This window comes from Pieris rapae, chromosome 16 (genome assembly GCF_905147795.1).
Source record: "Pieris rapae chromosome 16, ilPieRapa1.1, whole genome shotgun sequence".
NCBI classification, from domain to species: domain Eukaryota; kingdom Metazoa; phylum Arthropoda; class Insecta; order Lepidoptera; family Pieridae; genus Pieris; species Pieris rapae.
The window spans coordinates 5,810,944-5,835,580 of record NC_059524.1 but is presented as its reverse complement, the minus strand read 5'-3'; the positions used below and the strand labels follow the sequence as shown (position 1 = coordinate 5,835,580).

At 34.3% G+C, this 24,637-nt stretch overlaps 2 protein-coding genes across 7 annotated transcripts; one reads left to right on the top strand and one right to left on the bottom strand.

The window, feature by feature from the left end:
• Positions 1-26: 26 nt before the first annotated feature.
• On the top strand, positions 27-4,368 carry LOC110991407 (26S proteasome non-ATPase regulatory subunit 6). 2 transcript variants are annotated; one of them, XM_022256751.2, is made up of 7 exons: positions 27-174; positions 252-554; positions 865-1,039; positions 1,456-1,615; positions 2,230-2,414; positions 2,969-3,144; positions 4,131-4,368. In XM_022256751.2, the coding sequence occupies exons 2-7, from the start codon at positions 277-279 to the stop codon at positions 4,303-4,305; spliced, it is 1,149 nt and encodes a 382-aa protein (XP_022112443.1). In that variant the 5' UTR covers positions 27-174; positions 252-276; the 3' UTR covers positions 4,306-4,368. The 2 variants fall into 2 exon arrangements, with proteins under 2 accessions (XP_022112443.1, XP_022112445.1); XM_022256753.2 differs by having other exon boundaries at positions 32-174; positions 255-554.
• A 158-nt stretch (positions 4,369-4,526) lies between these two features.
• Positions 4,527-24,295, bottom strand: LOC110991408 (sal-like protein 3). 5 transcript variants are annotated; one of them, XM_045631676.1, is made up of 9 exons: positions 23,721-23,865; positions 14,915-16,681; positions 13,835-14,020; positions 13,483-13,616; positions 8,861-8,953; positions 8,260-8,488; positions 7,772-7,950; positions 6,917-7,084; positions 4,537-6,660 (listed from the first exon to the last, which is right to left on the bottom strand). In XM_045631676.1, the coding sequence occupies exons 1-9, from the start codon at positions 23,788-23,790 to the stop codon at positions 6,304-6,306; spliced, it is 3,183 nt and encodes a 1,060-aa protein (XP_045487632.1). In that variant the 5' UTR covers positions 23,791-23,865; the 3' UTR covers positions 4,537-6,303. The 5 variants fall into 5 exon arrangements, with proteins under 5 accessions (XP_045487630.1, XP_022112446.2, XP_045487631.1 ...); XM_045631674.1 differs by having other exon boundaries at positions 4,527-6,660; positions 13,835-16,681; positions 23,721-23,870; XM_022256754.2 differs by lacking the exon at positions 23,721-23,865 and adding an exon at positions 23,893-24,295 and having other exon boundaries at positions 4,528-6,660; positions 13,835-16,681.
• Positions 24,296-24,637: the final 342 nt, after the last annotated feature.

The following is a 24,637-nucleotide window of genomic DNA, read 5'->3' as shown; positions in this document are numbered from 1 at the left end:
ATTGCTATGCCAATGTAAATAGCTCCCAGGTGAAAGATGTTAGTTGTTACTTGTGAAGTACTTGACGTTTCCATTTTAGGCTTCAAATTTTTCGAAAGTCATGAAATGAATTGTATGTTTTAATTGTACAATTCTAAGAAAATCGTAGCTTGTTGTTTTCTATTGTAATCTAAGGTAAATGATTAATACATTACTTTATTTTTAGTATATTCTAAGTATTTGTCCGTCTGATACAAGTCTTATTCTTTTAGTAGCGGATAACATTAAGATTGAACAATGGAGCTTACAGCAGAAGGTAAAACTCCAGAGTACATGGCATTAGCCGGAATAAAGTTTAAGTTAACTATCTCGGAATTGAAAAACGACCCGGCTCTAAAGGATCAACTGCTTCAAGGTATTAAAGCTGGTAACATGGCTCCATATTACAAAGAAGTTTGTACGGACTTAGGGTGGACTTTTGATCAAAAGTTGTTTGATGAAATGGCTAAAGAAAATCAAGAGAGACTTTCAAAGTTCCAGGAAGACGATTCTGAAACTCCTGTATGGCAAGATAGGTAAGCATACATAACAAATCTGGTACAATAAATGTATACTTATATTAAGTAGTGTGTGAGGTTGTAAAAACTTTTTAATAATTTAATAATAGAAACCCTGTTTTAAATATATACAGAAGAATTATTATCATTGTGTTGTGAAATATTTTTTTAAAATATTTGTAGACTAGATATACTTAACTTAATGCATTATTAAACATTTTTATAAAAATATATTCACAAGATCATCAGTTTTTTACATGTGTTAACATCTCATACGTGTTTAGATAGGCAATGTGCCAGTGTGAATAATGTATACACTTAATTTTAGATTAGATTATCTGTGTTCCATTGGTGACAAAGATGCTGCAACCGTGTTAGCCCAATCTAAATATGAAGACTCCACATTGACAACCAATAGAAGACTTGATGCTATATTTGCTCTATTTAGAATTTCATACTTCCATGGATGTAATGTTAAAGATATGGGCAAATATATAAATAAGGTAGAATTTAGATGCTTCTATTTAATTTTAAATAAATGATTTGTGTATGTTAATACATTTGATGAAACACAGTGATTATAACAAAGAAAAAACTGCACCCTAAACTAAACCCTAGTCGGTTTCCAGTGAAACTTATTATTTCTGAGTAGAAGGCATAGAAGACTCAACTACTTACTTATTTGGTCCCTAAAATTTAAATTTAATTTACCCATGAAGCACTGTAAACTTAAATTAACTATTAAGTGCATTCATGTTTAAATAGTAATAATTAAATATTAATTTAAGGAATGTATTAATATATTTAAATAAGGAATAATGTCAGAGAGGAGAATCATATTTCACAATTTACTAACTTATAAATATTACAACTATGTAAATTAGCAATAAACCACATTGAATTCCACAATGAATTTCAGGCCCATGAGTTAGTAGACAAAGGCGGTGATTGGAGGTCCCGCAACAAACTGAAGGCGTATGAAGCTATCTACTGTTTGGCAGTGAGGGATTACAGTCGTTCAGCTGATCTTTTTATTGACTGTGTTTCAACATTTGAGTCATATGAATTAGTTGATTTTGGTATGTATTTTATATAGAGTGGATCTAAGAAAATAGGTTTTCCATAAATATGGTTGTTTAAAGCTTCTTGGGGTTAAAATGTACAAAAAATCAAAGGATAGGTCTGTAGAGAAGCTAGTCTTATAAAATATTTTCTTTAACATGGATGTACAACAATTTCATCACATTGACATAAAAAGATTAGAAAACTTTTAAAGTCAGTAATTTTTGTTCAAATTGCAAAAATTTATTCATTTAGACAAAGGTGTATGAACTTTTACTTTACTTTAACTTTTTTTTATAAAAAGGCGAATACACTAAATGATAATAGGTATTTGTGGTTAGAGATCTTTATATAAAACCTTATTCAAATGTTTACAAGTTACATTTATTTTTACTTTTGAATCTAAAATATAGTAACTTATAGTAGTTTGATTCGTACCTGGTCAAAAGTCCCATATTGTGTATGTAAAAAAGGCTGTTGTGTGATTTGATGTTATTATTGTTGTCGTCATTATTGTTCTACAGTATTCATCTTAATTGTGTGAAGAATGTGAAATTATATAACTTTTAATGATTTGACTTATAGCAAATTAGATTTACTTTGCATTAATACTATCATCTATTGACTACAGGGACTATAATACAATACTGCGTGTTGGCTTGTGCGTTGGCGCTCGAACGTCACGCGTTGCAAGCGGCTTTGCGTCGTCAAGGCGCGGCGGTACAAGCTCTACGCTCGCGATTCCCGGAACTAAGGGAATTGGTTGAGTCACTTCATGAGTGTCGTTACGCCGATTTTATGAAGAGTCTCGCTTGGGTAAGTGTCTAGTGTCGTTTATCCTCTAGTACATAGCAGACTGATCTATGTATATAAACAAGTATCTATTAGGTTTTTAAAGGCAAGGTGCTTTTATAGCGTGGGCGAGTATCTAGATCATAAGTTTAACACCAATTCTAATTAACTTATCTTTCCTAATATTACGACATACGTAAATGCTTCTATTATGTGACATAATAAAATTAATGACATTTGCCTGCCAATTTATATATGACGGATTTTTATAATATGTAATTGTATCTAATTGTACCACTATCTTATCAAATAAACGATTTCATTTCATTTCCCAGTTTATTGTAAACAATTAATCATGAAATGCAAAGAAAATTGGACATTTTCCTTTTTTTTTCACTCAAAAGTTGTAATCTGGGCTAAAATTATTACTTACTTAAATAGAAATAGTTTCTGAATTGCCTTCTCTTTAATCCTTTTATATCTCTTAATTAAAGTAATCGCTTTGTTTCAGGCTAATTACTACTACTAATTACTTATCACTTTAAACAATATTTAAAATATATAATTGGTATTTGCAGGTTGAAACCCAGATTTGCGTGGACCCCGTGTTCCGTCCGCACTACCAGCACTACGTACGCGAAGCTCGCATCAAGGCGTACGTTCAATTGTTACGCGCGTATCGCTCGCTCAGTCTCGACAACATTGCCGACACCTTTGGAGTAACCAGGGAATTCATTGAGGATGAGATTTCTACGTGAGTGCTTTTAGATATTTGTGAAACAGTTAATTATAGTAAATCTCTGTTCTTATTTTTATGCTTACTTGACAGAGGCGTTAGAGTGTCTAGGTTTTGGCCTCAGGTGAGATACGTTTCTCACTCGTGATCACTTATGTTTTGAATAGGCAAGTAGGTGATCAACTTTTTGTGTCTGACAAGTGCCGGTTTCCTCACGATGTTTTCCTATACCCTTCGTAAAGTGAGTGTTTAATACGCGTCTAGACGTGTATATTCTTTGTTTATATAAGTCTCTAGGACCTGGGAATGTAATATGAAATATTTTAATTCTAGTATGTATCTATATTCTATTGCATAATATTTTAATAATCCATCGTAATGTGTAAAAGCAGATTCTGCAAATCTGCGACATTTTCAGTAACGGAAGTGCGTTCACTCAAAAAGTCAAAGTCAAGAATAATTTCTTCGTGTAGGTAACATTGTACACTGATGAACGCCAAAAAAAGAGATTAAATGCTTCTAATTTTGCATTTATTGCCAGTTCTCAAATTAAGGGCGTAGAACGGAAGAGAAGAACTGGCAATAAACTCTCCACCACTCTTTTCAATCGCCAAGTTTTTTGTTTTATTTTTTACAAAATTTGTGAGGAGCTGCAACCGTTACACTGTGTTCCACGTGACATCTTAAGTAATAAATAATAATAATATAAATTCAAAACAAAGATTTGTCTCAAATTGTCAAAGATTCTCTATCGGCAGGAGGCATGGGCATACATTCTCGAGGGAACAACACCCAAATACATAGTCGAAATAATTAACAGGCGACCCTTGAAGCAAATGTAAAATATCGTGAGATAACCGGCATGTCTTAAACATAAAAATAGACACGCCACCAATCATATCAGATTTAGAAATTGCGATTTTGGATATTTTTAATTATTATTTAAAAATCGAATCAATCCATATCCAATTGGCAATGGTTCTTCACAATAATTCCCATTACAGGTTTACAGCGGCCGGCCGTCTCCAGTGCCGTATAGATGCAGTGGCGGGTTGTGTGGTGACAGGCGCCGGTCGCGGCGCAGATGCCGATCGTTCGCATCTCTACCAAGCCACCATCCGCGAGGGCGACTTATTGCTTAATAGAGTCAAGAAACTCGCTAGTGTCATTAACTTCTAGTTTTATGGATGTCTAATTGTCATAGCTACTATACTTATAAATGAAATAAAGTCTTTAATAAAACTGTATTTTTATTTTGTAAGGTTAAGGCTTTTCTTGTTGATGCAACAAATACATTCGTTTTTTTCTACTAAAGGATATGATTTTTATATACTCATAACAAAGTTTTAGTTAGAGGTTCTGGGTGAAGTTCCGTAAGGTCCTAATGGGGCGACAAAGAAATTTGTCGCAAGTTTTATAAAATAACTTTTTTGTTTATATACTCTGTATTTGAGAAATTTTATATAAGAAACAAAAACGGGATTAAGGTAAAGGAGAACAAAAAAGAAAAATAAGTGTAATAATTGTTTTTTAAATAATTTGAATACTTTCTGGACATTTACATAAACATTTAATAATTTACACTTGATCGTTTATACTGACATGGACATGACACATCATATTCATGACTACACTACTCTATATCTATTCGCAACATGAAAATTATATTGTAGGTGCTATGAGAATTTAATCTAGACAACTAAACTTGAGACCTAGCGTCCCCCAAGCGTTAATACTAAGGCGCAAATTCATCGACGTTTTAACGGCCCGCTTTTCTCATTGGCTTAATTCAGTTTAATTAAAACGGTTCGTGAACACATCGGTGAACTTGGCGCTAAGAGTGTATGCATGATTTGACAATATAAATAATTTAGTAGAACATTTATACACATCTAAGTTTGAAAAAAACAGATTAGGTACATCGAAATGCATTTTTGGAAATGAACTTAAACAGTCTGAATATCTAATACATATTTTTACAGAGATATGTTGAAATATCCTAAAGAAATATAGCTATCACTTAAATCTATGTAGACCTCAAATGCAAATACTTTTTAATTTACATGATATGAATATGTCATTATCCTCTGTTACCACAGTTAAATATTATAGTAAATATATTGAGTACTTAGAGCGAGAATAAGTTAATAATGTAAAGTAAGTACATTCCCCTGTACCACATGAATACGACAATACGATAATTTTAAAATAATAATAATACGTTTAAACCCAGCAAGCATTTGATCGGTCTATTTCAAAGTGGGGTTTTTAAAAAAATATTTTTATTAAATTGTGTGGTAGTGCCAACTACAGTACCCTAGTTATAAAGTGTTTTATTAAATAATTGTATTGTCGTATTCACATTTCGTTCATTACAAGTATAAAATTTTCGTTGCCAAAGGAGATTCTTTGTCGCCTTAACTCTGATGAATCTTTGGTGACACAAAGTAGAATCTCTTCACATTGGAATGTGGTTTTAAAGAAAATCATGCATAGCGCACTCCACTTACATAATTATATAGATATAGCATAAATTTACGTAATTTAACTATTTTACTTACAAAACTAAATATTATACATTTTATTTACAATTTACGATATAGATTTATGAATAATTAATTTTTGGGATAATTTATAATTACTTTTGATGTTGAAGCACATTCGACTGCATCTAATATATCTGATTTCATACTTCTGTCCGAAAGACACAGCCTCTTCATGTGCATTATCACAGAGTAATGACATATAGTGGGATTGCTCCCGCATTGCCCCCGGCCCGTACTCGTGCATACTTATAGTAATACTATAGGCGTAATAACACTTGGAATAACGACTATAAATACATCGATACACTTACGTGTCTTACGCTAACACAATACATTTAAGATCAGTCCTTCACTTTGAGTACTCTTTTTCTTTGTACATATTTGAGAATACTTGATCGTTGGTGACTTGCCCGCTATCGGTCTTTGGAATGTGGTCGTCGACGATCAATGGGATCACGCTAAGCTCAGATCGCACCACTGTCCATAAAGTCGTATTGCGTTTTGTCATCAGTTTTCTATCCGTCACTTATTTGCACCTTTTTAGACCGTTTATTTACAAATGTAGTCTGTGATTTAAGGAACAGTGATGCTCTCTGAAGTGAGAAAAGTCCCCTTATCGATATCTAGAGGTTCAGACGGTGAGACCTTCGGTTCTAGCGGGTGGTGGTAGTGAGGCTAAAGGATGTTGATGCGGATGATGTGACGCGGGGGAGGAAGGCTGCGCGGGTGTAGGCGGAGCGTGGACAGGAGATCTGTAATGATCACTCTCTTCGCGCATCTGCCGTCTTTCAGCAAGTTCCCGCCCGCGTTCAGCTAACTCCCTCATGGCAGCTTGACGTTCATCGTTCTCCAAGGATGGCGGCCTTTCCAACGGTGACGCTGCACCTGGTCGACCAGCCCCAAACGCACCGAAGCCAAGGAGACCCGGGAACTTACCGGCTACTCCGTTCTGCCCAGCGCTTTGTTGTATCACCGATATTTCATTCAGCTGCAAAAAATATTCACTTATGAGAATTTGAGAATCATTAAATATCTAGGATTAATAATGACTAAATTATTTTAAATATTCCTTTGATTTTATAATTCCTAAATATACTCTTCTCTATAAGTATAGTGCACATGAGTGCGTCAGTGACGTAAACGTTTTATCTGAACGTTTCGCATGTACGGTTTACGGGTTGAAAAATATTTTAAACACTTCAAACAAACAGTGCCATAGCCGAGTGAATTGTAATATTTCTTACCTTTTGCTGCATGCCGTTAAGAAAGGGCGCAGGGAGATAGGGGTAGAATAGATCAGGTCGTCGCAGCAGATCATGGGGCTCGTGCAAGGGCCGTGGTGGCAGCTCCAGCGACATACGACGCCCGCGTCGTGATGCTCCTCCGCTCCACATGTGAGTTCCCATGTGAACCTGAACGAAATACAAATTTTATTATTGTGATATTACAATACAAGGCAAACTCAAGCACTCGAAATTCCTCGATCTAAGACCAACTATTTACGAAACTCGGTTATGTATTGTATACCTACAGATTACAACATAAATTACCAGCAAATCGATATATTTAATGTGAATAAAAAATTAAAAAAACTCAGGTATCTTTTACTAATAATGGCTTTGTCTGTTCCTTCATATTAAATTCATATAATCTATCAATTAATCAATCTTAGAACTGTGCTTTGTAAAACTGTGCTTTATGTTTCTGTTTCAATGTGTATTCCGTTATGGCTTTTGTGTGTAAAGTAATTGTTTGAATATTGTTTAGTGATTAGCTGTAAGAATACTTAAATAAAATAAATGATCAAAGAATAATTTAAGCATTTCTTTATTTTAAAATGTTTTGTTTATTTTGTCTTCTTTAGGTATATAGTAAGCGTGCCTTATAAATAAATAAAAAACGAACAGTTGTAGAATGTATCCGCATCCCATCGTCTTTTCGTTCGGAAATATTGTACCTTTAAACCTGTTCAAGTACCAAAGCTAGGACCACATTTTAAAAAGGCCACACGTAAGAATTTTAACTTATTTTAGAACTGTATTAAAATATCACAATAACTATTCAACAATCAAATACTTATATTGGAATAGAAACGTTACCTTTAGATTTCCTTTTGTAGTAAAAGCTTTCTGGCAGACTGCGCAGCGGAATGGTTTGTCGCCCGTATGAGTCCGCATGTGAATTTGAAGAGCTGACGAAGACGAGAAATTCTTGCGACACACTCCGCATAAATGCTTTGATGATGCTGAGAGTGGCGGGTGTACAGGCGCACTTGGCACTGGAACGAAACGATAACACTTTAAAGCACTGATTTATGCTCTACTAAAAACGACTTATTACGAAGTAGGAATAAAACAATGGGCTAATTTACCTAATCTACATTATATCGGAGTGAAAATTATTAAATAAATTAAATAAATAAATTATTAAGATATCTATAAATATAAAGCGATAATAATAATATTATATTTGTAAAAAAAATATCGTTGTCAGATTGCTGTAGTACGGACTATTGTTCCTTATTTTTTAATTTCATAATGAAGAAGATTTAGTGCTATATCAACTTTGGCCATTTCGATATTATTACCTGTAGGTCTCTTTGGCAAAGGTGGCATATCAATAGGGGGCGGGTGATTCATGGGTGGTGGCGGATGTACTGGGGGTGACCGCTTCAGATCCATTTTATCGGGTGACGATCGCCTCTCGGGACTTGGTTCCCGCCCATCTTCACTGCTCGCTGGGTTACTTCCATTCTTATCGAAACTTGGTGGCATATCCCGTATTTTATGCGTAAGCATATGTTGCTTCATGTTACCCTGTAAGTAAAATGTCTTAGTATACAATGTCTTGTGTTATGAATATTTGAGGGAAGCAATAACAGAATATCTATGAAGACGACGCTAATTTGATTTTCCTTCGATTTTTATCAGATTTTGTAACAAATTTTGCATTGCTAGGTTATCGCTTAAATAGATTTATAGAAGCATTGAGCCAACGCTAAACAGAATTAAAATGTATTTTTTTATGTATAAACTGTTAATCGGATTAATTTACAAATCTCTTTTCATAGGCTACTTTTATTCTAATTTTACACAAAGTCTTAGATAATTAAATCAAAAGTATATGGGATTAGCGTCGTGTTCATAGATACCCTGCCGAGTACACGCTCAGGCGTCACTCTTTCATACCGGATAGACGAAGGCGTTCCAGAGGTCCAAAGCAGTGGCGTGTGGCGGGCGTGGGGCACGTGCGCGCCTGCCGCATTGGCAACCGCCACTGCTCTGGAACCACAAATACACGCAAATTTACACACACGCACACACAGGATTAAAGGGTTATACTAATTTATCAATGGGAGAATTACACAGGAAACATATTTATTTACAAAGTTAAAGAGAGACAGATTCAAAAGCAAAAACATATCTGGGTATATTTTTAAAGTACACAGTATTTAAAAACTACATTCAAAATTGTAAACATTGGCAATAATTTTACTTTCAAAAAAATAACAAAAATATCTCCTCGGATTGGCATCCGAATAACATTAAAAAAAGAAATCGGAGAGTAGTATAAAATTCGATTGCGACTGATTCATATAAAAAACGCACCGGCAAATTCTTTAAAGCAGTTTCAACTCTAGGTATCCGGTATATGCATAAAACCAAATCAGTTTTTGACACTATTTTAACTTACGCCTTGATCTCTTTTCTTTATAGCATTAATACTGACTGAACTGATAAAGTTTTTATAATAAAGGAGTACAGATAGACGTTACCGTTCGTCGTAAATTTATATTATACGACAACCTAATTTATCTATATAATTCGTATATTATATAATTGTTTGTCTCATAACGAAGAACCACAGAGCATAGAAACGACAAATTTGACATTTGAAGGAATTTAAAAATTCACCCGTTAAAGGATAGAGATGAATGTACCGTTTTATTTATATCTATTAACACCTAAACCCGTATAGTATGTACGCTGTATTGTATAACTGCTTTATTTTTAATGGAAATACAGACTTCAATTTTGAATTTATAATAGAGGTCGCGTACTTTGGTAATTTAGTAGTTATTAATTAGGCAATTCGTATGCATCGTTGAGAACTTTATTTATATTGCAGAGTTAATAAATTAATCAATGTCAAATTGAGATAAGAAATATGTTTCTTGATAACTATCAGAAAATATTATTATTTTCCGGAACTCCTGACAAATTAATATTTTCGATTCTGTTGTTACATGTATTAAATAATTTTAAAATCAGTGATTTCTCAGTTTACAATAGATGTCTGTATGTAAACATATCATATTTGAAGGTAAAAGAAATCGGTGCATATTGATAGTTAGTTCTAAAGCTTTAAATGCTGCTATTCAACAACAGATGGCGCCCTACGCATTTAGTCTTATAAGAAATAGAAATGTTTTAAATCTAATGCTATTTGGAGTCAATAAACTGATCAGAATAATCGATACATAGTCCGCGCGAACTTTCATCGGCAGACAGTGGTGTTGGCGACACTTATTGTAATTTTAAATGTGCTTGTAAGCAGGCAACTAGAAGATAAGGTTTCGCTTGTACCCGATACTTGAACAACTGATCTGACATTCACATTGCTCCGGTACAAATATTTCCAATACTTTACTACTAATGAAAACTAGGCATGTTTAAGGTGTTAAATGTTCGCGTTTTTCAAATCCTTGCTATTCATAACAGAGTAAGGTTAGGTTTTGAATGTGATAGGACCTCTATTTAAATATCACAATACAATAAATAACTTTTGTTTTAGAACTAGGTTAGGTTCTGTCGCACATAATTAACAAAATAATTGTTCTTTTATATTGACGTTTATTTTAAAATCCAATGATATTCAAGTATTTAGAATTAAACGAAGCATTTTGTAGAAAAAATACAGAAACTTCAAACCCCAACTTAAAATGGGCTCATCTCCGTAAAGCTGATTTTTAATGGGAGCATACAGTTTAAAATGAATATAAATATAAAAAGGATATTTTTCATTATAATTAGTTACCTATGTAGCATTGCTTTATACAAGTTCAATAATTGCAATTACATATTTTAATTATTAAAAACATTTACCTACAGCAATTTTCGTTATCAAATAATGTAAAATTTCTATGTTGTTACAAAGTATTTAACTATTCTTAATTTACAACTGAAATATTTTTAGAAAATGTGTTAGGATTGATAACATGATTATTTACGCATACGACTTATTCATTATTTACGTAGCTTAACGGTTCCAGTGATTTTCAGCAATCGTGGTCACAGGCTGCCATATCCCGTTACAGATAACACATCCGATATTATGATTAGTATCTATGTTGTCATATTAACAACATCTATTGGCAATTGCCTCAGAATTTATTACGTTATTAGGTTTTCAAACTAATAGTAGAGTTGTCAATAAATGAAATTACCCCGGTGTAACTAGTCAATTTTTCCGCTTATGAATAATATTAGGAAATCATATTTCTAGCAATAATGAATATTATAGATTCACTACATAATCGTACAGTAAATAGGCTTAAGTTTTTAGTATTTTCTTTCTATTATTTTCTGTTATCAATTTTATGTAATATGTAACGCACTTTGCCCTCTTGTCAAATGGTAATTATACTAGAATTCCACTTCAGTTTTGACATTAATCACGCCAATAATGCATTATTAGTAATACCTAGTTAAAACATTTCACACTTAAACCATTCTTTTTTACAGTCCATTAACGACATTTAAATACATTATATATTGCATAATTATGATAAGACCCTTGTAATTGAGCGTTTAACATTAGTATTAAGACATCGTAACCAACATCCGTGAAAAGCAATTTAATAATTAATATCTACATGAAGTTCCAATGTTTCAAAAGATCACGTAAAAAGTCACGATGACCGTATGGAATGGCTGAATGCCCGTAAACACAATTGTATGGAAACGCAAACAAAATCATAGTTATTTGACCCTAAATTATTCGTATATTATTCGTGTATTATTTGTATCTCGATAAAATGTCTTATATTGATGTCAGTACGTACTAAGAAAGGGTTTAAAATGTTTATGACTACAATTTAGAAGTCAATTCTAATTTTGTATAGTAAATAAAAAATACTATTTTCGCCCTAAATATTTTTAATAAGTTATTTTAGATATTAATGAATAGTTATAATTGATTTATAAAGACAATCAATTCCAAATAATAGAGAATAAAAGCATTACAAATGAAATTGCGGCGCCGTCGTAAAAATCTAGGCATATTTTATTGATAACTCCCGCATGGCCACTCGGGGAAACATATCGAAAAATGTTATTTTGTCACGCATAAATAATCTTTTTATGACGAGAAGCGTAGGTAAAGGCTCAAGGATTTATAAGTAATAAATATTTTACGACATGAATTAATATTCCGATCGTTTTTCGTGACGTTGTTTTTATGACTTATCAGTTTCTGTGGCGACGACTCTCCGCAAGCCCACCTTTGCTTAAAATATTGGCCGAACTGATTATAAAACTTGATTTGCCATAAACGTAAAAATATCCCCTGCGTTGCCTTAAATGCTGTATTAATTATATCAATATTTACGATAACAATAATTACATATGACCGGAGCCTTAGTTGTTATCAATAAGGAATTTTTGATTTATTTGTAGATTTAAATTTTGTTCTAAATGTTAAAAATAATTGTTGTATAAGAATGTGAAATACAAACATACAAATGTTTATTAATAGTTATAATATATTTGTGTAACGTGAGCTGCCTTAATAAGTTTTAACTGTATCCTTTAGCGTAGAAACCACGATACTTGGAACCGGGATAATAACAATAGAAAGGTGATGTATAGAGAATGGCGCTTTAATGTAAAGCAAGTGTTGCATATCTGAGCGCGTCAAGTGAACATGGCACGCTGCTAAATCCGCGAAAGTCAATGTTCATTTCTTGCCTAACATAAATAGATCGTAATGATGCTCTTTTATGGTATTCACGGCAATTATACATGACGAACGAAGTCAGATATTTAATTCTTATTAACGTGTGTAAAAAGATAATAAAATTGATGCATCGTTGGATCAACTTTCAGATGACTTTGTTTTGATTATTGGGTTTTGCCTTTTGGCGTTAATGCCTAATATTTTAAACACGTGTGAAACAGTTTGTGAAAGTATGTGGTGTGATAAATCAGATTAAACAGGCCCACGACATAGTAAAGTTGATCGTCAATTACTCAGCAAGTCTGGGCGCTAGAGGAAGACAACGAGTAACGACCGAAACTTATGCGAGCAGACTGCAGAGGCGTCGACTAGAGACTTGTAATTACAGCGTGCAAAATTAATGCGCTGAAACTTGGATGAAATGAAACCGGAGTATGCAGTTTCGAACACCAACACTGCGTTGCTTTTTGGTAAACCGACTATCTTATGTACTGTACCTATCTCAACATTAACCCCGTTATCAATTCTAATATTTCAATTAAGTCGCCGACAATAACGCTTGTTTTCGAAAGCAATAAGGTATTTGTATGTTGTGAAAATTGTAGGAAACCTCGTAAACGCGTAGATATGTGTCGCTATTTGTGTAACAATAAAGTATGAACTGGCAACGAGCCAAAGATACTCGATCGCAGTTTATACGATTAGAAATAAGGAATTTAGTTTTAATAATACGATTTATTCATCTAACGCAATAATGTAACTGGATTGCGGGAAAACATGCCGGTGCGTTCGGAAATAGTTTATTTATTAAGTAAATATCGTAAATCACTACTACACAAATATTTCAACTCACCTTAGTAGAGAAGCCTCTGTCACAGACGGTGCATTTGAAAGGTCGCTCCTTAGTGTGACTTCGGTAGTGTATCTCGAGTGCTGAGTTGCACGCAAAGGTTTTGTAGCAGATGGTACACGTTGTGTTTCCACGCACTGCGTACAAATAAGTAGGTTTTATTTGACAGATTAAAGTTATCACATAGTTTAAAAATATAAATAATGTTTCATTACATTTTAACGTATTTTCATCTCGCCCTGGAGCACCCGGTAAGTTAGGTGGTAGGTAATAAGTATAAGGATTCATGTGGAAGAGGAAATGGACGACCGGGGCGGACTTATGATCGATTATTTAAGATCCCGCATTCGCATACCTGCGGGAGGGAACGCGAGTCCGAGCGGGCTGAAGGGCGATCCGCCGAGGGCACCCAGTGCAGCCAGGGGCGTAGGCGGCGAGGGCAGCGGTGAATGGTGCGGCAGCCCTGGCGGCGTAGACAGCGCCGACGGCGGCGGGGACGGTGATGGCGGTGAAGCTCGCGCACTCCGCCCGCTCTCCGAACCTGTCGCCGATGGGAGGGAAGCCGTTGTGGTGATGGTTTTCATTTCGCATTCGGACGCCGGGGCGCAGACGGAGAGCGGCGAAGTTCGACGATCCTTTACATTATCAGATTCATCGTCGAACTCCCGAGTAGGAAGCTCGCGCTCGTCACGGCCGCTCTCATCGTCGGTTCCGCGGGAGTCCGCCCAACGGTCGCCGGGAGTGGACGGTGTTGGAAAGGTTGGGGTTGGAATAGAAAAGAAAGGGCCATATTCAGAGTCATTATTGCTTACTGATTGATTGTCGGCTACGTCGCGAATCACTAATTGATCGAAAGGGGTACTGTAACGGTCGCCTGTGTGTGTTCGAATGTGTTGATGGAGAATATTCGGATCAGGAAACCTTCTATGGCAAACAGGACATTGGTGTAAAATTTGAGAAGGAGGTTTAATGCGGTGGACACCCATATGGGTTTTAAGATTTCCTTTAGTAGTAAATGCTCGACCACATAATTTACAACGAAATGGTCTCTCACCGGTGTGAGTTCGGTAGTGCATTTGCAAAGCACTTTTACAAGAAAGAACACGATGACACACAATACATTCATTTGGATCAGACACCTTATTGTCAATATTGTCAACTAATTGCTGTAACTTGGATGTTTCTGAAGTTTTCGTTATTTCAATTAAACTTTCCCATGAGTTATCATTGCTGCCCGGTCTAGGGAGAAGTGAATTATATAACATAGGATCTCTAGTAAGGTCTGGTTCAACGACCGTCTGAGTAAAGTTGTGAAATGGATTGTGACAATCCGAGGAGATACTGCTAGGAGGGGAATGAGGAAATAATGGAAAACTTGGAAAAGTACGAAGTCCCGTTGCTATTGAAATTGGTCCAGTTATCGACCGATTCTTACTTGAAAGATTTTCCGGTTGATCAGGATCCGGCTTCACGTGAGGGCTCTCTCTTCCGATTTGGTCTTCATTACTATACTTCGAGTCCATACTGCAGTCATCGTAGGGTGAAGTGGAAGGATATCGATCTTGTTCTGCGTCATGTACGGGTTCATTCTCCTCTGGCTCTCGCTTAGGTGATATTCGGTCAGTTTCTTCAAAACTAGAATCGCGTTGGCTCTCATCGTCTTGTGGTTCAGACTTAAACATCTCAGATGTTAATCTTGATGGGCTGGGTGCAGAAGGTTTGCTTAAATCTGCAGGTGCATCTTGCTCTTCTCTCATTGTAAATAATGGGTGTGGTGTTAGTGTCTTGTCGCCGAGTGGGCGAGGAGGAAGTAAATCATGATGCGTTGGTCTGTATAATGGCAAGCTTGGCGGAAATGGAGCTGGTGCGCCAGGTGGAAACTGAAGAGGATGTGGGGGCATCCCTGGAATTGGCCCCGGAGATAGTTGTGCAAGTAGTGGAGGGTGGTATTTGTCTAAGTGTTCTGGCACTGGGTTCGGGTTCATTTTTACGTGTGGAAACTTAGATGTATGCCTTTGAAAGTGGACTTTAAGGTTTCCTTTTGTTGTGAATCTTGATCCACAAACATTACATTTAAAAGGTCGCTCGCCTGTATGAGACCGTATGTGTATTTGGAGTGCAGAGTCACTTCCAAAAACTTTTCCACAATATCTGCATCTGTGTTTGAAAAACGGTTCATTTCTACCTCCACTTTTTCCATCATAGGGTGACATTTTGCCAGATTTTCTAAATGCCAGTTCGTCGGCTAAATTATTTGCTAATAAGCCTTGTGATGCATTGTCAAGTACTTCTTGCGCTCGCTTCTGTAGCATTTCAAGTGTATTTGGTTCATTAAGGGACGGTGGAGGATCATTATTCGTGATAATACAAGAAGCTAATGATGACGAAATGGAGCTGTAGGGTGGATGTGACATCATAGGTGGAGATGCGGTTGGCGGTTTCGGGATGGAAATCGGTTCAATTTTAGGTGTGATATGCGAGTGGGTCGATGGCAAGCTTTGGCTACTGGGAGGAGTTGGTGCAGCAGGAGATGGCTCCCGTGGCGGACGAGGCGGTGATGGTGATCGAACCGGAGTCGATGGAGCGGTCGCTTCTTGTTCAACCGGCGATGGACTTGGTGGTTGATCATCTTTTCTCCTCGTTAATGATAATTGATTTTGCAACTGTCTTATTAATTGAAGTTGAAACACTTGCTGATGCTGCAATGTGAACAACGTACTCTGTAATACTGCCAGCTCATGTAAAGCAGCTTCATTGTTGGCGTTATTGGCCATTGCTGTTGCAGCAAACTGTGCTACGGCAACCTTCGTATTTTGAAGTGCTTCTAGTGTCACATGCCCTGCTACCGAAAATGGTAATCCAACAGGAGGAACATCAGCTTCAGGTACTTCGGCTTCCCCATCTTCTAGACTATTATTATTTTCAGCATCCTGACGATGCCTTCTTACTTGCTCTAATCGTTTGTTGGGGCTATCCATTTCTTCGTCCCCAGACACAACCATGTCTTCAGGATCTGAGTGCATTCTCTCTTCACCCATTTGAATTGCTTTTTCATCGCAAAGTCGTTTGTGATACAAGAAATCGTTAAAATTTTCGAATTGCTCCTGACATCTGGGGCACATGTGCGTTTCAGGGCGATCTCGGAGGTCTTCAGGCAAAACATTGTTAATTTCTTCTTCAGAACATGACCCCGAACTTTCACCTGTAACAATAAAATATTCATAAAATTGTTTGTATTGGTATAATATATAAATGATGTATTCCAATCAATAAATTCAGTTACGTGGCAAATAAACAATACATAAAATAGTCTTAAGATTTATCGTTGACAATCCATCTCTTGTAGAATAGCAAAAATTGAGATAAAAATACTTTATTTGCGTAAAGTTCATTAATTACTTGTTCATTAGACTAATAAGTTTTATCTAGATTGGTTTATGTTAGTACCAAGTTGCAATTTACCTATCTTGTACAGATTCGATTTGTAATTGCGACACTTTTGATCTAATAATAAGCATTACCATTCTGATGCACTCTTATCAATTGAATCATAAAATATACGAATTTATTTATATTTTTAACTATGATGCTGTATCAAACGATTGTTTTATTTCGTGCCCGAGAGCATTTCTGTCATTGGTCGAGTCACAATTTAAGCAAAAAGCAGGAGGAATAATATTATGTAAATAACATTGTAGGTATCGTCAGGGATAATGCAAAACTTTACTGAAGTGGCGTACGAGATTATCAGGGCAACAGTGAGAAGCGGCGAAATATATTTCTTGAATCAAAAACTAGAGAGTTTCATATTCAATATACCAGGTTCCTTATAAAGGTTATTTGGTTGTATTTTTTTATAGAACAATAACATACTTATAATATTTTTTTATAGAACAATAAACAAAAGGGCAGGAGGCTCACCGAATGTTAAGTGATACCGCCGCCCATGGACTTTCTCAGTGCCAGAGGGCTCGCGAGTGCGTTGCCGGCCTTTTAAGAATTGGTACGCTCTTTCTTGAAGGACCCTAAGTTGAATTGGTTCGGTAATACTTCAGTGGGCAGCTGGTTCCACAAAGTGGTGGGGCGTGATAAATTATTACAATTAGTATTTTTAAACTAAATTATGAAACTGTCGTAATATTCGCATGTTCCAATGTGCCTATATATAAATAAATATAGAAATAAGGTACATAAGTCATACCTAAAAAGTTTAGCGTGTATACTTATAAATTTATGATACAAAACGAAATTATTGAAAATGTTTTAATAAACTACTGGTAGTCAAAAAACAAATGTAAAATATTTATTTGAACCATACTTAGCGCCGATCTCATTAGAAGACTACCTATTATGACGTCTTTATGTGACAACAGTTTTATTGCGTGAGTCGTAATCATAAATTACTTTATTAAATTATTTAAAATTTAATACAAATTGTTAAATAATATACTGACTTATATTTAGAAATTGACTTTTAGCGAACTTAACGCATTACATAGGTATGTAAAAGTGTGCTCAACGAGAAATTAACAAAGTGGCAATTTTTTTTTCTGTTCCATGCGATTATTATGCTGTAGACGGATTATTTTATACATATGTTTTTATAACGAGATAATAAGATCATTAATACAATGTTATTATTTAAAATAACAAAATTAGTAAGTGTTATTATAAAGAGCTTTTGTAAATCGATTTTTAGAATTTAATTGCATAATTTGATTTAGAAAATAAATGTTTAATGAAAGTTCTTAGTATAGGTTTTTATAATTTGATAATAGAAAATTCTAAAAGTGGTATCGCGAATTTTCTTTAAGTTCATGCCAGATTTATAAACTAACGGAAGGACTATTAATGTACAGTATAGTTAACGAATTTTACTGACTTTGGTCCTTATTTTGTTATGTGTTCATAGTACAAATCTGACTTACTCACACAATAGAAAAAAATATTTTATATTTTTATAATGGAGTAGGAAGAGGAAAGTTTAAAGAAAACGAAAAAGGATTGTTTTATGAAATGACCAGAGCAAGTCTTAATCAGGGGTCCCTGTCTTTACTTTGGAAAACAAGCGAGATATCTGTATAATATAATTTTTAAAATACATTTTTTACCCAGTCAATTAACACATTGATTATATATTAGAAGGTTGACACGTCATAGCTTAAAATTAACTAAATTGAAGTTAACATTCTGATTAGATACTTCATTATAAAGTATAAGTATGTGTCCATAGTTGTAGGTAGTTATTCAATTATTATCATTAATTAAATGCTTATAATAGAGTTGTATTCGGGTCATCAGCTTTACAATAGATTAAACAATGAAAAACGAATGGATTAGAACAATCCGTATTTATAAAGATAAATTAACGCAATTACGAGCAGCATTCTCTGTAGTCTATGATTCGTCGTCCTATGATATTACAAACACTTATAAAAACGGTGTTTTTTGAAATACAATAAACTTTTTAGATAAACTTTCGTTATTCAAGGCAGAATTTTTGAACGCGCATCGCCACTATTTAAAACCAGCTGCCCAGTTAAGTATTTCCCAAGTAACTTAACTTTAGAACCTTAAAGAAAAGAGCGTACCGATTATTAAAAAACCGGCAACCCAATCGCGAGCCTTCTGGCTTTTAGAGTGTCCATGGGCGTAATCGATTAACGTAAGATGAGCGCCCTGCCCGTCTATTCAAAATAAAAATAATTAATTTGCTTTGTTTTTGGGTTAAAGTTCTCTTTTAATATATTGTAGCGTGATTTGACTGGTGACTTACGAGCGATAGGAATATTACAAGCAATACGATGCATTTGCGTTCCATTAGCGATTACATCAAAAATATTTGCGTCGTTTTTGTGATACCAAATTGTATATTTTTGGCACGCATATATTCATTCGAAAATACAATGAAAACTATGTATTTTTGGAATTTTTAGTTACAAATACGCTCATAGCGCAATATCTTTTTTTTTATATTTAATTTAAATAACTTTTTTATTTAGGAGAATTTTATCTAACTAAAGTCACACAACTTTCGCATTATATGTAGTTGTATAGTTATAAATAAAATTCCACCTTTTTTGCACATCTGTGTTACTTAGCTCTCTTTTAGTACGGGTTGCCTGGAAGAGATCGCTTATTAAAAGTCCACTTGTTCACTTAGCCTTTCGATTTATACATAATTTAATTCAGTTTTAAAAAAATCAGTGGCGCTACAACCTCTTTAGGTCTTGGCCTCAGATTTTTGAATCTGTTTCATGATCAATTTAAATCTTATAGGCAAGTAGGTGATCAGCCTCCAGTGCCTGATACCCGTCGACTTTCTGGGTCTAAGACATGTCGGTTTCCTCACGATGTTTTCCTTCACCGTTCGAGCAAATGTTAAATGTGCATGTAGAAAGATAGTCCATTGGTGCACAGCCCGGGATCGAACCTACGACCTCAGGTATGAGAGTCGCACGCAGAAGCTACTAGGCCAACACTGCTCCAGTCCAATTCAGTTTAAGGTTAAATAATAAAATAATAATAATAATAATATAATTTTTGTACACGTGCAGCTCTCATTATCACATCCTAATTTTTTTTTAAACTTATTCTTATTACCTTAAATATTCGATTTTACACATGTGTTCAAATCTGCGTGAAAGTATAATGCTCAAAATTTGTTTTGTTAATTATATCTGTATTATATTCAATGATAGTGATCTACTTGAACTTTGAGTATCACTAATCATCTATTGTTATTATTCAAATAATAGGTTTTATAAATTGAAAATTTCCACATTTATAAAATAAACTTATCTATAATTTATTAAAAATTCTATTAATTAATACAATTGAATATTAATTCTTAACTATTCATGCACACGGCAATGTTTAGTTATACCTATACAATTTCATGAAACGGTTTATAAGGGTTTAAAAACAAAAATTAAGCGGCTGGCAGACACAATTATAACGTTGATTAAGCTTTCAATCTGAATATTTACCGGAAATCAAACGAATCCACGATCCTCGATTTATTTTAAAATTTGTAAATTCTTATCTATGGAGTCCTTTATATACAATTATCATATATCTGTTTATATATATCTTAATTACATGACTACTACTAACTAGTAAAGCATATTTACATAAAGTTATGGAAATTCATCGGGTTATTAAAAACATGTAATTTGCTTATCTTTTTGATTTTTCAACTTTCACAACAGGTAGTTTTAATACTCGCTGCGATATAACGTTGATAAATTTGTGTTAGAAAGTATTTTAATATAAGGTTTTCCGACTGGCATTTTTTATGTGAAAAGGAGACCGCTACACGTCATTGATATAAAAATTATTTAGCCATAAACATAATAAAACAAATTGACACGGTAATCAATCAAAAGGCTCAGTGAACTAGTGGTCTTTTGCCTAAAAAGTGACCAGACTTTTTTTTTCACGGATTGACTTCCTGTAGAAAGAGAAGTAAACTTAATAATCTTATAAAAACAATATAATTTAATGTAAATTATTTACCAGGTTTAGATAGGTATATGTATATATATAAGAAAGACAATGTGTGATTCTTTTATAAAGCTTTGAATGTGAAATCCTAAACATTTAAGTATTTTCATTTCTTAGCCTAAATATAATAAAAAAACTAACAAATTCTGTCTGAAAGCCACAGATTCTAATTCCGTTTGATGAATTACTCTAGAAATAATCAATTTCACAAAGAAAAGCCAATTTTGAAAAAAGCGTTTAGGATCAGTCGAATCAACTGTAGGAATTAGCCATATTAATAAATTCAAAGTATTTTTTTTTTCAAAACCCACTGAATGGACTGCAAGATATTAAGTGAAATTGGTGACCAGCTTCCAACAAACCATTAAATATTTTGTTTCGAATCTATAACTTTAAGGTTGTATGTCTTATACATATTAAAAACTAAGTAATGGATCAACACTTTTTCTAAGTTTATAACTAACTAAAGTTCTACAGCCCTAAAAATCGTTTACTATTTCACCGCAGTTACACTTCTTTTAAGAGTCGGCACTTAATGAATGTTTACATTGCAAAGGAAAAGTGAACACCGCGACAAAGCATTCATAATAATCCGGTCTAAGCTTGCGGTTAGAGCTTAAATGTCTCATAGATAGTTGGTATTGTTAGACGGATTAGTTATTTGTCGCAATTTCGAGATTCAAAGGTGGCAGCGATTGCCGTTTCGAAGAAATAGAAAAAGCGGACACCTCAAAGTAACCGACACTAAAGCTGCCTAAATGAGTATAAATATTGTAACAATTATGAGCTACTGAATTTTAAGTAAGAATGTTTCCTGTTTCTTTGTTTGGTAGTTTTTAAATTTTGTTTTGGGACTGGTACACAATATTGTAAGATAAAAAATTTAATCTCAAAAGTTTCTAGTATTGTTATTATTTCAATAATAGCCTTTATGCATATATTTAAAAAGAAAACCAAGTAAATTTTTAATTATTAATGGTAATAATTACCACTATTAATAATTACAATTTTATTTCATCTGATTACTATATTTTATGCTATGTTTTCCTATTTTTTTTTAAAAAACCATCTCCGTGAATTAGTTCTGAATAAAATAATATTAAACTTACCATTTGATTTAAGAAACATATCTTGTTTTTTATTTTTCTTTATATGTACTACAAAAAAACATGCATTTGTATAGGCTTGATGAACAATGAACATCTTTTTTATAAGGAAGATTACAGATAGCTGTATTTATCTCGTAACCGCAAGTTTTGTCAAGTGATAACATATTTTGATTCATAGATAGCTATTACATATGTATCGTATTTTAAGTTACACTACTGTGGAAACCGGAAATCAAACATCATCCGAACACAAAAAATAGACTACTTTAAATCAAAATTCAATTTCTCTAGACAGATATCGGCCGCAATTTATTAAAACCGATTTGAATATTGAAACTATTTGAATCTCAAAGGTAATTAATCCACTTACAGAAAGTCAATAATTTATTCAAAAGTAATAATTATTCATCATTCAAGGTAAATGGACGCAATATGTATCAATATTTCAGTTTTAGTAAATACCACATAGAACCGGATAGTAAAGTAGATTTTTTAATTTTATATTCGGTAAATTTTTCAATATGGTTATGCATTTATTGATAAAACTCACTAAATATTTTATAGTGTCCATAAAAATGAGTGTATGAAGCTGATAAGTTTTGACGGCCCGTCATTCGTCTAATATACAGCCACTTAAGGCTTTTATCAAAAAGTGATATATTCTGTTGTGACATTTGAATACAGATCTTAAACCGTATACAGAGAGTTCGTTTTTAACAACATTTTATATGACACACCCTAATATTGGAAATCTTAAGTAATATCTATAGATTTATTATGTTTTTATAATCTACAATTTAATATTACAGAGCAACTTTTTAAGCTATTTTTTTACTTCTTGTTAAATCCAATCTTTCTATCAAGTATCAAAATATTATTTCCGACATTATTTTATAACAATTACAGTATTATCATATTTTAATTGTTTAACCTTAGCGCATAAATACATTATAATTTGTTATAACATTCATAATATGTTATTAAAATGCTTTATAAGTTGAATATGAAAACTCAAGGCAATGAAAATTACGACGCGAATTAAAATCATTTTGGTTTAGATTCAAAAATATAACTGGCTATTGTGAAAAAAAGAAAGCATTCACAAGTGGTTATTTTTAGCCATTTATTTCGAAAACAAAAGATTTTGAAGCAGCGCTATTTGAATAGCTACAATTCAAGAGAGCTTTTTCGTATTGTGAGAAAAATTACACTTTCAACCCTATGCTACAACCCGCAAGCGAATAAAATAAAGCACTAAAATGCGAGCGATTAAAAACAACTAACATAATCTGATACCGAAAACTATTGGCATAAAATTTAATTATTTTTAACAAAATTAACTTTCTCTTGAGAAATTTAATATTTACTACTAATGCCAATTTTAAACACAAAAATAATTTTTAGATTGCAATTTAATAGATACATAATTTGCGTTTTGTTTATGGTAAGAATTGCAAACTTTAATAATTATGTTTTTATAACAAAATATTAATTTAGAAATTAATATTAACGATAGGTCGTTTTAAATCACTTTTATATTTGTGTTTGATTATACCTACCTACTGACAGGTCCCTACATCTCGATATTGACAACAATCTCAACATTTCACTACACTGTTTACTCACCACGCAAGAGCCGAAATTTTTTGCGCACTTTTTGATGGATGCCAAATTTAATCGTTGCAAACTGAATCATATCAATAAACAAAACTTATGGAATGGTAACACGATAAGTGCTCCTTGCGGAGGCTTCACAGTCCTTGTGTGGGGTGTTTGGTGATAGTGAAGAAGTAAGTACCGATGGAGACGCGGCGGACGCAGGCAGGCTTGACGCGCGGCATGGCTAGCGCGCTGGGGCTGGCGGGTCACAGCCGGCGCATGGCAGGCCGTCAGGCGGTCACAGGGCTCACTCGCGGCCGGGTCACTTAGAGTGCGGCACGGACGAACAGCCGGGCGCTCCTCTCGCCATCTGACGCGGGACTGAGCCGAGCGGCGGGCGGCGGCCGCGCGCGCGCGCACCAGGTACACGGTTATGACAGGGAGGCGGGGCCGGCCCCGGCTCATAAATCAAACTTCGCCCATTCGCACGCGTTCCGAGCTCTCCCTCCTCTATATTCAATATTCAGGGCGGGGCATATTTCATAATCATAACGCCTCATATTCATAAGTGACATGTGCCCGGCCGCGGCCGAGACGCCGGTGGGCGGCGGGAGGTGTCGCCCGCTAGATGGCGCGCGCCCCGCGAAGCCTCCCACATTCGCTAATTGAACCTACACTTTGTAAGTTATAATCCTTTGTTTGTGAATTAGTACATTTGTTTTCATTGGCAACATAGATGCTATATTGTATTGTGTTACATGTTATAATTTAATCGTATCTACGATTGGTTTAGTAAGCTACAGCTATTATAAACATAATATTTATTTATCAGTACAGTGTTATTACAAGCATTAACTGGATAACATAAATTGCCGATGTTTAAATAAATAATATGTTTTGTGTAGTGTTTTAGTATTGAATTTTATATAAAATTTATATAAAAT